The sequence below is a fragment of the Molothrus ater genome, chromosome 25 (genome assembly GCF_012460135.2).
Source record: "Molothrus ater isolate BHLD 08-10-18 breed brown headed cowbird chromosome 25, BPBGC_Mater_1.1, whole genome shotgun sequence".
Lineage (NCBI taxonomy): Eukaryota > Metazoa > Chordata > Aves > Passeriformes > Icteridae > Molothrus > Molothrus ater.
Window position 1 is genome coordinate 1389936 of NC_050502.2, and position 12778 is coordinate 1402713.

The 12778-nt window shown below is 49.1% G+C and overlaps 1 protein-coding gene across 1 annotated transcript in view; it reads right to left on the reverse strand.

The window, feature by feature from the left end:
* Positions 1-12778, reverse strand: part of LGR6 (leucine rich repeat containing G protein-coupled receptor 6) — a 172321-nt gene that overhangs the window by 25510 nt on the left and 134033 nt on the right. Inside the window, exons 7-9 of the mRNA XM_036398590.1 lie at positions 3790-3858; positions 2015-2086; positions 635-706 (exon numbers count right to left, since the gene is read on the reverse strand). Coding sequence (XP_036254483.1) covers positions 635-706; positions 2015-2086; positions 3790-3858 — 213 coding nt within the window. The remainder of the gene's footprint in view (positions 1-634; positions 707-2014; positions 2087-3789; positions 3859-12778) is intronic.

Sequence of the window (12778 nt, forward strand, 5' to 3'; positions counted from 1 at the left end):
GGGTGAGGCTTATAAATAGAGATTTATGAGGTTGCCTCTGCCTCAGTATTTTTAGTGCTGTGCCACAACAGGTTGGCTGAAATGCCAGTGTGGGGCAGCTGCTGTGGTTCAGGTGGTGCCCAGCCTGTGCTGATGGCTCTGGAACAGGGACAGGGCCAAACCTGTGCAGGAGGCAGTGCCACTGCTGGCTGCCCAGTTATAACATTTGTGCCATGGTGCTGGGATGTGTTCCTCCACTCCTCCATTTTGTGGAGGAAGGCAGATGCCTTCAGTGTCCTTCTGTTTGGGCAATTATGCAACAGCAGAAAAAGCTGTGGCACTTGTGGGTGGCACTTTGCTGCTCCTGGCACAGCTGTGGAGACCTTGGAAAGCCCCAGTGCCTGTCAGCTGTGTGGGGAGGAAGAATTAGTGGCTGTCTCCAAAATGCCCTTTTCAAAAATATCCTTCCTTAGAAGAAAACGTTTGCAGCGTCTACTCCTTGGAGTAACCTTTGGGGTTGGACAACAGAGTGGTTTCGTGGTCCTCTATTGCACGGGGACTCCGAAAAAGGGAGGGAGGAGGCCACAAAGGTGCCCAGTACACAGGGCTTGGAGCTTGGATGTTACCTCTCTGGGGATGGGCTTGGTGCACTTACAGAGTGTGGAGCTTTGGCAAGTACTGGAAAGCAGACTGTCCAACAAACTGGATGGGATTGTCATAAAAATGGCTGCAATGGGAAAGAGGAACAGGTCAGAGTCTGCTGCACACAAAGAGAAGATGCTGTTACAGGTCAAGAGCCCCAGAGCCACCAGCAGCAAGCCGTGCAGGAGGTGCTGCTGGGCTGGGAGGAATTCTTTTCCCAGCTAACCACAGGTTCTCTCATGGCCTGCTTTGGCTGGACATTGCTACAACTGAGGTCTCCTGTTGCTCTGAATGGGTCCTTTGGGATCCTGCTGAACCAGATGGGCTGGAAAGGTGTAAAACCCTTCTTCAGTCCTGCTGAGAAAGACCTTGCACTGGTGTCACCTCCTGTGGTGTCACACACAGCACCAGCACCTTTCCCACTTGTCACAGTCAGTGCAGTGAGCTCTTCTAGGACCCAGTGAGACATGGGAGGGGTTGAGCCACCTCCTGCAAGAAGCACTTCCCCCCTCTAACTGTAGATGGGCAGATGCAATGGAGAGATGAACATTCTGGGAGTATTGGCCTCCATCATCACCCTGTGGATGCTGCCCAAGCAGATGGGGATGAGGCTGGTGGTTCTGGCTGGAGCACTGAATGGTTTCACCCAGTGTCACCATGGCTTTCCGGATATTGATATTTCTATAATTTAAGTCCAGTTTGGACAAGCAGAGCTTTTGTCACATGATTTTCAGTATCTATGTGGTTCAGAGAAATATCCAAAAATCCCTAACTGTGCCTGGGTCAGAGCAGACATGACCTGACAGCTGGGTGTGTTTATCTGCAGAGCTTTGTGTCCCAGGTCTGGGCAGACACACGGGGATCTGCAGTCCCAGCTCTCTGACACGTGTGGCTGCTGCTGAAGCTGGCCACAGCTTTTCTGAGCACAAGGAATAAACAGCAGCAGATGTCAGCCAGGACTTAGGTGGTTTCCATGCTGACCACCTGTGTTTTGTTCCTTCCTTGGTGTCAGCAAATGTCAGCTGCAGGGAAATCCTCATCCTTGAGGATTCCCAAACTTCACATCCCACAGCACCCAAGGGCCTCTAAGATCCTGAGCTTGGCACTGATCTCTTGTCTTCCTGTGGGAAAGAGAGTCATCCCCTCACTCCCATGGCCATTTCTTCTCTCTCACCAGCTTTGCTGAGGTTGTGTTCAGAGGCAACACTGTCCTCTGAAAGGAGAACCCACAGCAGTTCTGAGGAGCCCAGAAACAGCAATTTCAGCCTGCTTTGGCACATGGATAGCAAACATCACATTGCTGTCATTTGTAAGAAATCCCAACTAAAGACAGCAGCAAATGCTCCTTTCTGGGCAATGTAAAGATGTAGGAAACATTAATTAATTTTCTTACATTGTTTGGAGGAGGGGATTCCCAACGAATGCATTCTCTGGAATAGCTTTGATGTTGTTGTTGTGAAAACCACTGTTGGGAGAAACAAATATCTTCATATTAATTAAATGATTCTTTTTTTCTCAATACTTTTAAAGCCAGAGAGCCTTCAAAATATTCATCATATAGGAGATATAGGCTCCTTCCCAGGTGCAGCATCATCCCAGCAGGTGAACAAGGTCTGTGGTTTGGCAGGACAAAATCTGCTGCATTTACTCTGTGGGTGTTCCATTTGTGACCCCACCAACCCCACCGAGGGTACAAGGACTTCAGGTTTAACACTTTACAGGTCAGGAAACAGAAACAAGCAAATACAAGATTTTCTATCCACCAGAAACTACAATTTTTGTGGATGGTTTCCATAACAGCCCCACAGCTGCCAACCAGAGTGTGCCAGGAATTATCAGCCCATGTGACTTTAAAGGATTTGTAGCTCCAGCTGGGATAGTTTTGGTTAAGCTTGAGAACCAACTGACAGAACCAGAGGACACAGTCTCAAGCTGCACCAAGGGAAATTTAGGTTGGATATTAGGAAAAAGTTTTTCATGGAAAGAATGATAAAGTTCTGGAATGTTCTGCCTGGGGAGGTGGTGGAGTCACCATCCCTGGATGTGTTTAAAACAGACTGGATGTGGCACTGGGTGCCAGGGTTGAGTTGAGGTGTTGGGGCTGGGTTGGACTCAATGGTCTTTGAGGTCTCTTCCAACCTGGTCATTCTCTTAATTCTGTGAAAATTTCTATCAGCAAACTTGCTCAGCAGAAGAGAGCTCTGTGGCCACAGTCTGACCTCCTGTACAGCAAAGGCAGTCACAGCTTCCTGTGTCCAGGACTAAGCTCTGGGTGATGCCCAAGTTGTTTATCCCAGAGGAGTGTGAGCAGGTGATTAGTTGAGGACTGTTTGGAATTTGCCTCTTTAGTGAAGGCATTTCAAAAGCCATCTCGAAGGGGATTAAGGATCTTATTCTCATTTTGAAGGTGAGAATAACGATGATATTGGGCTGAACACAGAAATCTCATGAGAATTCTTCCAGTAAAGAAAAAAGTAGTGTCAGATTTTTACTCCAAGGCTCCCAGAAACATGAGAGCAGCTGCTTTTGTCCCACCCCAGCCTGGCACCAGTGACACAGGAACTGTGGATCCACATCAACTCACCCCACCCTGGGGCTTCTACCTTCATGGGTGATAACTGGGATGGTTTCTTATTTTTAGTGTCTCCCAGGCTGACCCATTAGAGGAAGGAGAGCTATCCACTAAAATGGTCATAAACTGCTAATTCCCTATTGTAAATTTATCCTAAGGGAGAAATCCTATACATTTATCCTAATTTCTTTGCATTAGAGGAGGTGGCACACAGTGCCTGCAGAAACTGTGGCCTCACAATAACAAGGTTCAGTCCGGGTTGTGGTCCCAAGCTGGGGAATGGACATCAGAAGCAGCCAGAGAACAGCTGGAATTTGAGCCCCTGAGATGCCACAGGAGAGTGAGGAGCAGTAGGAGGAACCTGCTCCAAGGCTGGCAGAGACTCCCACTCCCCCCCAAGGTGTGGAGGCTGATGGGGAGCTGGGCAGGGCTGATGGAAATCGAGGGGATGAACTGCTTTGATGAAGTGGATTGGGCTGGGAAGGAGAAGAAAGGCTTGGACTGAGTGCTCTCCTCAAGTCAGAGCACACCCGATGCTTGATTGGTCGCTCTCTCACAGAGAGTGGGTTTGAAAAGGAATAAAAGGAAAATCTCACAGCTCCTGCAGTCGGCCCAGTGTCCTGATAGCCCCGGGGAATTCCAGCAGCTCGTTGTAGTTCAGATCCCTGAAAGACAGAGAAGGGAAAAGCATTAATTAGCATTTCTGTAGGGACTCAACCTTTGAAGCTGGAAACTTGGCCCTTAACATGGGAGACAGGTTTTTCCTAGCATGCTGATCCAGCACTGCCTGGAAACACAATCTCACCCATTCCTGCAGCAGGAATATTGCAGCAGGAACATTCCCTGCTCACAGCACTGCCAGGTGAGAGCCAGTCCAAGCTATGGCTGCTGCCAGGGGGCTCCTCCCAAGTGCCCCGTGCCCAGCACTGGGCAGTGGAGCTGCTCCCCATCTCCTGAGGGCCCTGGCCCCTTCTCCCAGGAGCTCAGCCCTGGGCCTTTGGCTCTCAGTAATTTTTCTTGCCTCTCCAGGTCAAAATGGGGTTTTTTGAAGGACAAGAAACACAAGCAGTGTCGGTTGTGTGGGGCCCATGAAAGGCTTCTCTGTGGTGCAGAGGGGATCAGGGACCATTCCCTCAGTGGGGACATTCCTCATTCCCCCTCTTGGGGACACTGGGTCTCCCTGCCACTGGGACATGCTGTGACTGGGAACAGTGGGAAGAGGAGTCTGTGAGAACACTTAGGTCTTCTTCTGGTGGTTGGAGCCAACCCCACATTGGAATCTATGAGCCAGAGCTGGAAGTGATGTGCAAGAAGAACTGACACTGTTGAGCATTGTCTAATATGCTGTGTAGTAAAAAAAATAAAATATACTATGTTGGTTGTAATGACAAGTGTAGAATTTACCCACCCTGACTTGGCAACTAAAAGAGACATCTGAGTCTGAATAAAATCTCAAGAGTTGTGTTTGCTCTTCAAGGATGGGCTTAACCTCTGGAAAAGGATTTATTTGACTTTTGGGGCACTGCTGGCAACCTGGGAGGAGCAGCCCTTCAAAGGCACCAGTCCTGCTGTTGGCTGGAGGGTGCCCATGGAGACTGGCTGGGCTTTGGGTGTGCAGCATTTCTCTGACATGCCAAACTTTCTCCTTGGAAGGCAACTCCAGCTGTCACAGTAACATTTGGCCCTGTCCTGGCCATCCCACTTTGCAATTCACTGAAGTCTGAAAGCCATGAGACTGCTTCCTACCTGCATGACACTCACCAAGCTTTAAGTGGTAGATACTTTAGAACATGATTACTGGCTCCTGGAGATTACTGTATAATTACACTTAATGAACCTCAAAGTAATTACCATGTAACCTGGATTGTGGTTTATGGAACAGAAATAACTGAGCATTTACACAGCAATGGGCTGCTGCCCAATTACCCTGTAATTCTCATCCTCTGGCCCAGGCTTGGTCATTATGTTATGATCTCTCTTGGCCCCCTTTTCTCTTACATCTTCTCTCACTACCAGTGCCCCTCTTGGGAACGACTCCATGGCACCAGCTCAGCTCTGCCTGAAGGTGTTTACACAGGAAATCAACCCAGAGAGTCTCTCCAAATAGGTCCTTCCAGGACTTCCAGTTTATATGATTTATGTCTTAGGGAATGCTTATCACAGAATTACAAGATAGGGCACAAACCCAAGAGAAAAACATGGAATGAGGTTGTTGTGGGTGGATTTTGTCAGGTTTAGCTCTGACAAGGTCCACACTAGATCCTGCTGCTGGATTCCCTGAGAAGCCCAGGCGCTGTGGCAGGTCCTGGTGTGGCAGGGTTTGTCCCCTGACACTGAGGGCAGTTTTCCCTCCTCCAGTTACACAGGGATCTGGATGCAGGTGCTCTGTGCAGAGATTTGAGCAGATGAATCCTGCTCCTGTAGGAGCCAGGCAGGGCTCATGCTGTCTGATAGTTGGCAGTGCTGGCACTCAGCAGGGGAGGAGCACAGGGCTGGTGGTGAGACCCTGAGCTCTGCCTGCCCAGTGCCAGCCCTGCAGAGTGGTGGCAGGGTCACACCTGAAGCTGCTGTGCCTGTCCCAGGGCCCAGGAGTGGAACAGGAGTGGTGTCCCCTCCTCACATCTATTAGGCAGGAGAGCTCTGCCTCTCCCTGAACTTGCTCTGGCACACTCTGTTCTCATCCTGCTCCAAGCAGATCAGTGGTTTTCCTCAGATTTCCCTGCTTGAGCCCAAATTTATCTATTCAAGGATAAATAGCCCAACACCTGGCTGCTGATAGCCTCACTCTTGGCTTGTAGCTCCCTATCAGCTGCTTGGGTGCTCTTGGCCAGAGTCTGTAGATGGCACTGCCAGGCTCCATCAGGGCCTGGCTGAGGGCTCTCACTGCACAGGTTTGGTTACCAGGGGCAGGACTGGTAATGGCATCCCTTCTCTGCTGCTCAGGAAGATACAGGAGTGGATTTCACAAGTGAACAAGCAATGGGAAGTGCAGGCAGGACCCCACTGGGCATTTTCAAAGCATCAGTCAAATCTGATTAACCTCCAGATCCCTGCACTGGTTGAAATCAGAGGCATTAGCAGCCTAAGTCGACTGACAGCCCCAAATTATGCACATAAGGTGCATTTAAAAATTTCACCCTGCAGTGACTCCCTGAAATTAGAGTGAGATTCCACAGGGAGCAGGTAGCTGTAGAGGTCATTCAAGACTGGGTGTCTGCCTGTGCCACTTCCCTTCCCTGCACCACAAACTGGGGCTGGGATGAGCCTGTGTGAAGCCAAGGGATGGTCCCTGAGAAGAGGCTCTGTGAGCCCCAGCCCCGGGTGACATTCAGCCCATCACTGCAGTGTCACTGCCACTGTGGAGGCTTCCTGTGATGGCACAGGGCCGTTTCTGTGAGCTGCCAACAGATGGAAAATATTGCCCAGCAGAGAGGAGCATTGGCTCACCTGTGATTCACTAACAGAACAAGGGATCTTAGATCTGCAACCTGTATTATTTACAGGGAATAATTCATCGTGCTGTAATATTTGCTCCTGTCTTTAAAAATGTGTTTCCTTTCCAGCCTGCACCTCTTCCAGGCAGGCTGGTCTTTCATCAGCAGATGAAGGTTCTGTTTGTACCTCCCCATGTGAGCAAGTACGTGCAGGACCAGCCCTTCCTGAGCCAACACACAGCGCTCCCAGCCCTGGCAGCATCCCGGGGCCTCCCTCCCCTCTGCACTTGACACATACAAAGAGCATTCATTGTGTTCAGCAGCTCCTGCTGGGTAAAAGCCCATCTTGGAATGCTGGCAGCCACTGGGCTTGTTGGAAAGTGGAAATGCAACCAGGTGTAGTCCTGCTGCTGCACTGTGGCTGCCAGTGTTCTGTTCTGTTCTGTTCTGTTCAGAGGAGACAATGCCTGTGCTCGCTCCTGCCCTGCTTCCTGGGTTTGGGGAGGTGAGCCTCCCTCCTGGAAAGAGCCCAGCTGCTGTGGGGAGCAGGTCCCTGGGTGCTGCTCACAGGTGGCTGCTCTGGATGGAGTGCTGCTCTCAAGCTGATGTGTCCCCAGGGCAGCTCCAGGCCCAGCTCTGCCCAGTTCATGGGGTTCAGCTGGATGGAGAGGGCTGGGAGAAACCAGCACTCAGGATGGTCCTCAGGTGCCATCTCTTCCCTGCAGTGGGGCCACTCTTCCCAAAGCCCAGACCCAAACCATGATGTGAAAAAAGTTTCCCTGTCCCTGTAGCCCCACATTTCTCTTCACAGAGAAATTTCTCTTCACAGAGAAATGTAAGGCACCTCTTCCCAAGAATATTTCTGGGATTCTCCTTCTCTGAACCTCAGAGAAAGAATATCAATTCTTATCATTTGCTGTGCCTGTGTTTGTGCAAAAGTAGAATGCAATATGGAGATTGTTTACCCAAAGTGATGGTGTTTTGTTTCCTTGGCCTGTGAGAGCCAGGTGTGTGTGTGTGTCAGGACTGTTGGCTGACAGTCATGAGATTCTGTGCAGTGTGAGCAGTTGTGTACAGGGTTGAGTGCTTGGCAGATTCAGTTTTAGATGTATAGAATAATATAGTATAATAAAGTAATTAATTAGCCTTCTGATATCCATGGAGTCAGATGGACATTCTCTCTCCCTCATCAATGTTGGAGTTGCTGTTGATTTGCAATATGTCCCTTCTTCTTTCACAGAACTGGAGTTGGGCTCTGGTCCAAGCTATGACCAGACACAGCATTCAACCTCCACCAGGGGCTCCTGTCCATGGGGAAGTTTCTGTTCATTTAGAGAAATCCAGTCCTCAGGTCTTTCCACAGGTGCTGTCAGGCTCCATCTGGCCCAGACATCTCCTCTCTGCCTGCTGTCAATGGGGAATTTGGCCCAGCCCATGTGCCTGCTGGTGGATTTCCAGAGCTTCTTCCCCAGGACTCAGATTGGAAGAACTCACAGCTCAGTGGGTCAGGGGTGGTTTTGCTTTTTGACTCCAGTGGCAACAAAATTTCCTCTCCTGAGCATGCCAGAGAACTGCCCATCAGTCACAAACCCTCTCCAGGAGCTGCTGGATGTAGGAAATGGAGCTGCTGGAGCAAACACCTTTAAGGGTTCCCTTCCTCTCCCTGCCTTCCCTGAGGTACTTTAGCAATGCTTTGCTTCCCCAGCTCCACATTCTGCCACCTTCCCACTGCTTCCAGATTTGGGATGAAGCAGGGAAAGCTGCAAAAAGCCACTTCACTGTTCCCACTGCACTGCTGTGGCACGGGCTGGGGTGGCCCAGGAGGGCTCTTGGCCCAAGGGAGCTGGACCTGGCAGTGCTGCCCCAGCCCTGGGGTCTGACCAGTCCCTCCCAGTGCAGCTCTGACCTCCACTGAAAGTCCCAGTGGTGTCCAGAGTGTGGCTGTTCCCCCCAGGCCTCCTGTCTGCTCTCCTGTCTCTTCATGTGTGACGTGTGGGGTTTCCCACATGAAAAAGCTCATTGGTTGTTGCTCATCCTTAATAACTCAGCACAGAAATTTCCTTTTACTTTTCCCTCATTCCTATCCGAGGGAATAGGAAAATTCCTCAGCACAGGCATTGTCTCCCTAGAATAATTAAAGGAATGATTAAAGGACAACCCTTCCCTCCCCAGCACTTCAATTTCATCCATTTCTCATCCAAAACACCAGGAATCTTCCCCTGGATCAGCTCAAATATCCCTTTCCTGTGCCACGAGGAGTTCCTGCTCTCCCAAAGAACCCAGGAACAAAATTAGAAATCAGGGAGAAAAAGCAACCGAGGAAAAGGATCCTCCAGTCCTGAATTAATCCCTGAATTCTGCTGTTTACTCAGGGAAAGAACACAAGGAATTTTTTTTCTCTCCTCCTTTTTTTAAAAGGACAGGAGTGTTATCCTTTTTGGCACAAAGGAAATCAAGGGCAGCATTACTTGGTGGAAGGATGGCAACACACCATGGCCATGGCTATGCCAAGTAATAGGGAAGCCTCACAACAGCAAAAATAAATCAAAAAATATAAGCATGACATAAGGGGGATTTCCCCATTATCAAGGACTTTTGAAAGTGAAATCAGTCAGAAAAGAGGTTCAGAACTGATGTGCAAGAGCAATGGCTATGAATAATCCCGTTCCTGAGCTAGGCCTAAAGTTACCAGCTCTAGCATGGCAGTGGGATAGCAGGAGGAGCCTTGTCTGTTCTTCTGCTTGAGATGAAAGCCTCTGAAAGGTCACCCAGTCTGCCCAAGACACAGTGAACTGGCTGGTTTTCCATTGTTTTCATTGCTAGAGGGAGCCTATAGCTTCATATTTGGAAGATCTTAACCAACACTGTTGTTTATTTAGAAATAAAAGTAAGTTGACATCAAAGGCCCAGTTATTTTGGGCTTTAACTGCCAGGGTGATTTGAAGCTGACAGCAAGCAGCCTGGAACTATTAATATCTTCAGTCATGCCAAAAGGAGAGAAGGAGGGGAAAGAGTCTCAGGTCAATTTTCTGCCTGTTAGGGACTATTAGTGGTTCCACACAGGAAGCCAAAAAAAAAAATTATATAGTACTATAAATTCTTCCATAAGCCACAAAACACCACAAATTTGCAGCTAATAAACCTGAAGATGAAGTGAGATTAGAAGCTGTAGATGGGACATTTGCTGACTATTTCAGTCCCAGTGGGGTTGGAGATGTTACCATGGTGCCTGGAGGGGACTTTGTGCAGCCTCCTCTGAGGACCTGCATTTTCCACCTGTCCTGTGCTGGCACCTCATCAAGCTGCCAATAAATGTAATTACTGCCTCTGCTAGTTGTGCTGGTTACTGTGGGCAAATCAAGCACTGGAAATGATTTAATTGGTAGTCTGGAAGCCCAAGGGGGCCATGGTGACCATGTAGTTTGACCTCTTGCCCAGTACTGAGCAGATAGCTTTACCCAGACTCCACACATCCAGTCATGGCTTGCCAGATTAGTTCAAATATGAAAAATGATTGCACAATCTGGTGCTGTATTTTATGGGATCACAGATTCGTTAAGGTTAAAAAAGCCAAGATCATCAAGTCCAAGCATTAACCCCACACTAGAACATGTCCCTAAGCACACCAAGTGTTTTTTTTAATGCTTGCAACACTTTCTGTTGTGTAGCATCAGCCCAAAGCCCACTCTCCTGGCAGTGGCTATCATGGCAATGGTCCCCTGAATGGGGAATAATTAGCATTGACTCTATGATTGCAAAAGGCTGAATAATTGCTTTATTCTTCTATATCATACTATACTATACTATACTATACTATACTCTACTATTAACTTCTAACTCTTACAGACTGTCTCATACAGCTTTAACTTAATTGGTCAATTAATCCAAACACTATCTAGTGTCTAATTAAGAAACTACTCTTTGCTAAACAATCTCCATAACACATTTCACATGTGCACAGCAACAGGTGCAGCAAGCGGAGATAAGAATTGTTTCTTATTCTCTTCTCTGAACTTTCTCACAGCTTCCCAGGAAATCCTGGGAGAGCTATGTCTCTCTCTGTTCAGAGGATATGTGATTACCACAGGTGGCAGCAGTGTCTGTGTGCCCTTGTGCAGCCACATTTCTCCTCACAGAGAAAAGCAAAACCATCTTCCCAAGAACATTTCTGAGATTCACATTCTCGGAACCTCAGAGAATGATCATAACAATTCTTATCTCATTTGCTGTGCCTGTGTTTGTGCAAAAGTAAAATGCAATATAAAAATTGTTTACCCACAGTATTAGTGTTTTGTTTCCTTGGCCTATCAGGGCCAAGTGTGTGTGTTGTTGGGACAGTCACGAAATTCTGTACAGTTGTGTGCAGAGTTGAGTGCTTAGCAAATTCAGTTTAGATATAATATAACATAGTGTAATATAATATAAAATAATATAGTATCATAAAGTAATTAATTAGCCTTCTAATAAAATAAAGTCAAATGCATCATTCTCTCCCCCTCTTCGAGAATAAAATATCCACTATACCCTTGCCCAGCTTGGCCTGGGGGATGAGATGCTGCCAGTGCTATAAGAAGTGAGAGGAGGGAAGGGGGATGTGGAAGGACCCAGAGCACTTGTCTGGCTCCAAGCAATGTCCCCATTCCCTAAGGAAGAGGAGGATGTTCACATGCACTGCAGAGAGGTAAGACCCACCATGGGATTCATCTGCTAGGGTCAGTGTTTTCATTGGGACATTATCACACCCTAGAAAACCCCCCTTTTTTTTTTTGCCAGCTATAAGGAGAAGCCAGGCTATGATGGAGCTTGAGGAGTGCATGTGTGTCCCAAAGGAGCAGAGATGGGCTGCCCACTGTGGGGAGGTTGTCAGGTACTGGGGTACATGATTGCTGCCAGGAGCAAGCAGCAGTCTCTGAATGAGGATTCAGAGAATCTGGAAATGTCCCAGCCTCTCACTGACAGGGTGCTGCAGCACTTTACAGGGTTTCTGTGGCACTGATGGTCCATTGCTGACTGTCTGTGGGTTGTGCCTTGCACCCCTGCACCACCAGTCCCTCCCAGTGCAGCTCTGACCCCCACTGAACATCTCAGCAGTGTCCAGTGTGTGGCTGCTCCACCCAGGACTCCTGTCTGCTCTCTGACTGACAGAGGTGATGGAGAAATGTTTGATGTATTTAACCCTCTGCCATGCACATTCAAAGGGACCTCATTTCTGGGTGCTGGGACACACAGAAACACCCACGAGCTGATGGCTCAGGAGGCAGTCAGGGAGGAGGGGAAGGAGAGGAAGGCAAAGCTCAGGGAAGCCTGCTGTACAGCAGAGCATTCCCCGACTGCAGGACAGAAGCTGAGGATTTCTACCTGCTCCCCAAGGTGCACAAATGGCTGGGGATCAGCCCCTGGAGCTCTGCTGCTGGCAGGAGGAACACGGGATGGAAGCAGAGCTCCTGTTCATCAGCACATCCATGGTGGAAATGTGCCCCCAGCTGCCTCTGCTGCCCTTCTGCTGCCTGCAAGGGCTGCTCCTGCTCTGCACAGGCATCACTTCACATCGCACACCTCAGGAGGAAGAGGCACAGACAGCTGCTCCAGGAAAGGCTTTGGGCAAAAGGAAGCCCAAAGAGCAGAGGAGCTGAGGATGGGTCAGAGCATGTGTGCAGATTCAGAGGCTGGGGCTTGGAGAGCCCCCGTGCTGTTGTTCATTGCAAGATCAGTGGCAGGGGGAGGCAGGCTGGAGAGCTGGCCAGGTGCAGGAGGGGGTGTGAGGGTCTGGTGGGCAAAGGGAGAACAGGGAGAGTCCTGCGATGGAGATGAGCTATGGAAAAGTGCAGCACCTCCAGAACCACTTTTTCACCTGAACTGCCTTCACTTTCTCTCTTTTTTTCTTTATAAACCTGCAAAATATCATGTCTGACTGGGCTTGTGCTCTGGCAAAGCTCAGCCTGGTTACAAGGCACAATGGGTTCAGAGCTGAGCTGCACCAGGGAGGGCACGTTCCTGGTAGTCCAGGCTCCTGCCCTAGGGGGAGAAGCTGCAGCACCCTGGGACAAGGGCCCAAGGAGACACCCAGTCAGTGCCAGGTGTGTTTGCCAATTCAGTTTTATAGGTGACTCTCACTGTTTGGAAAAGTCACTTTCCACTTACGCAGTGATCA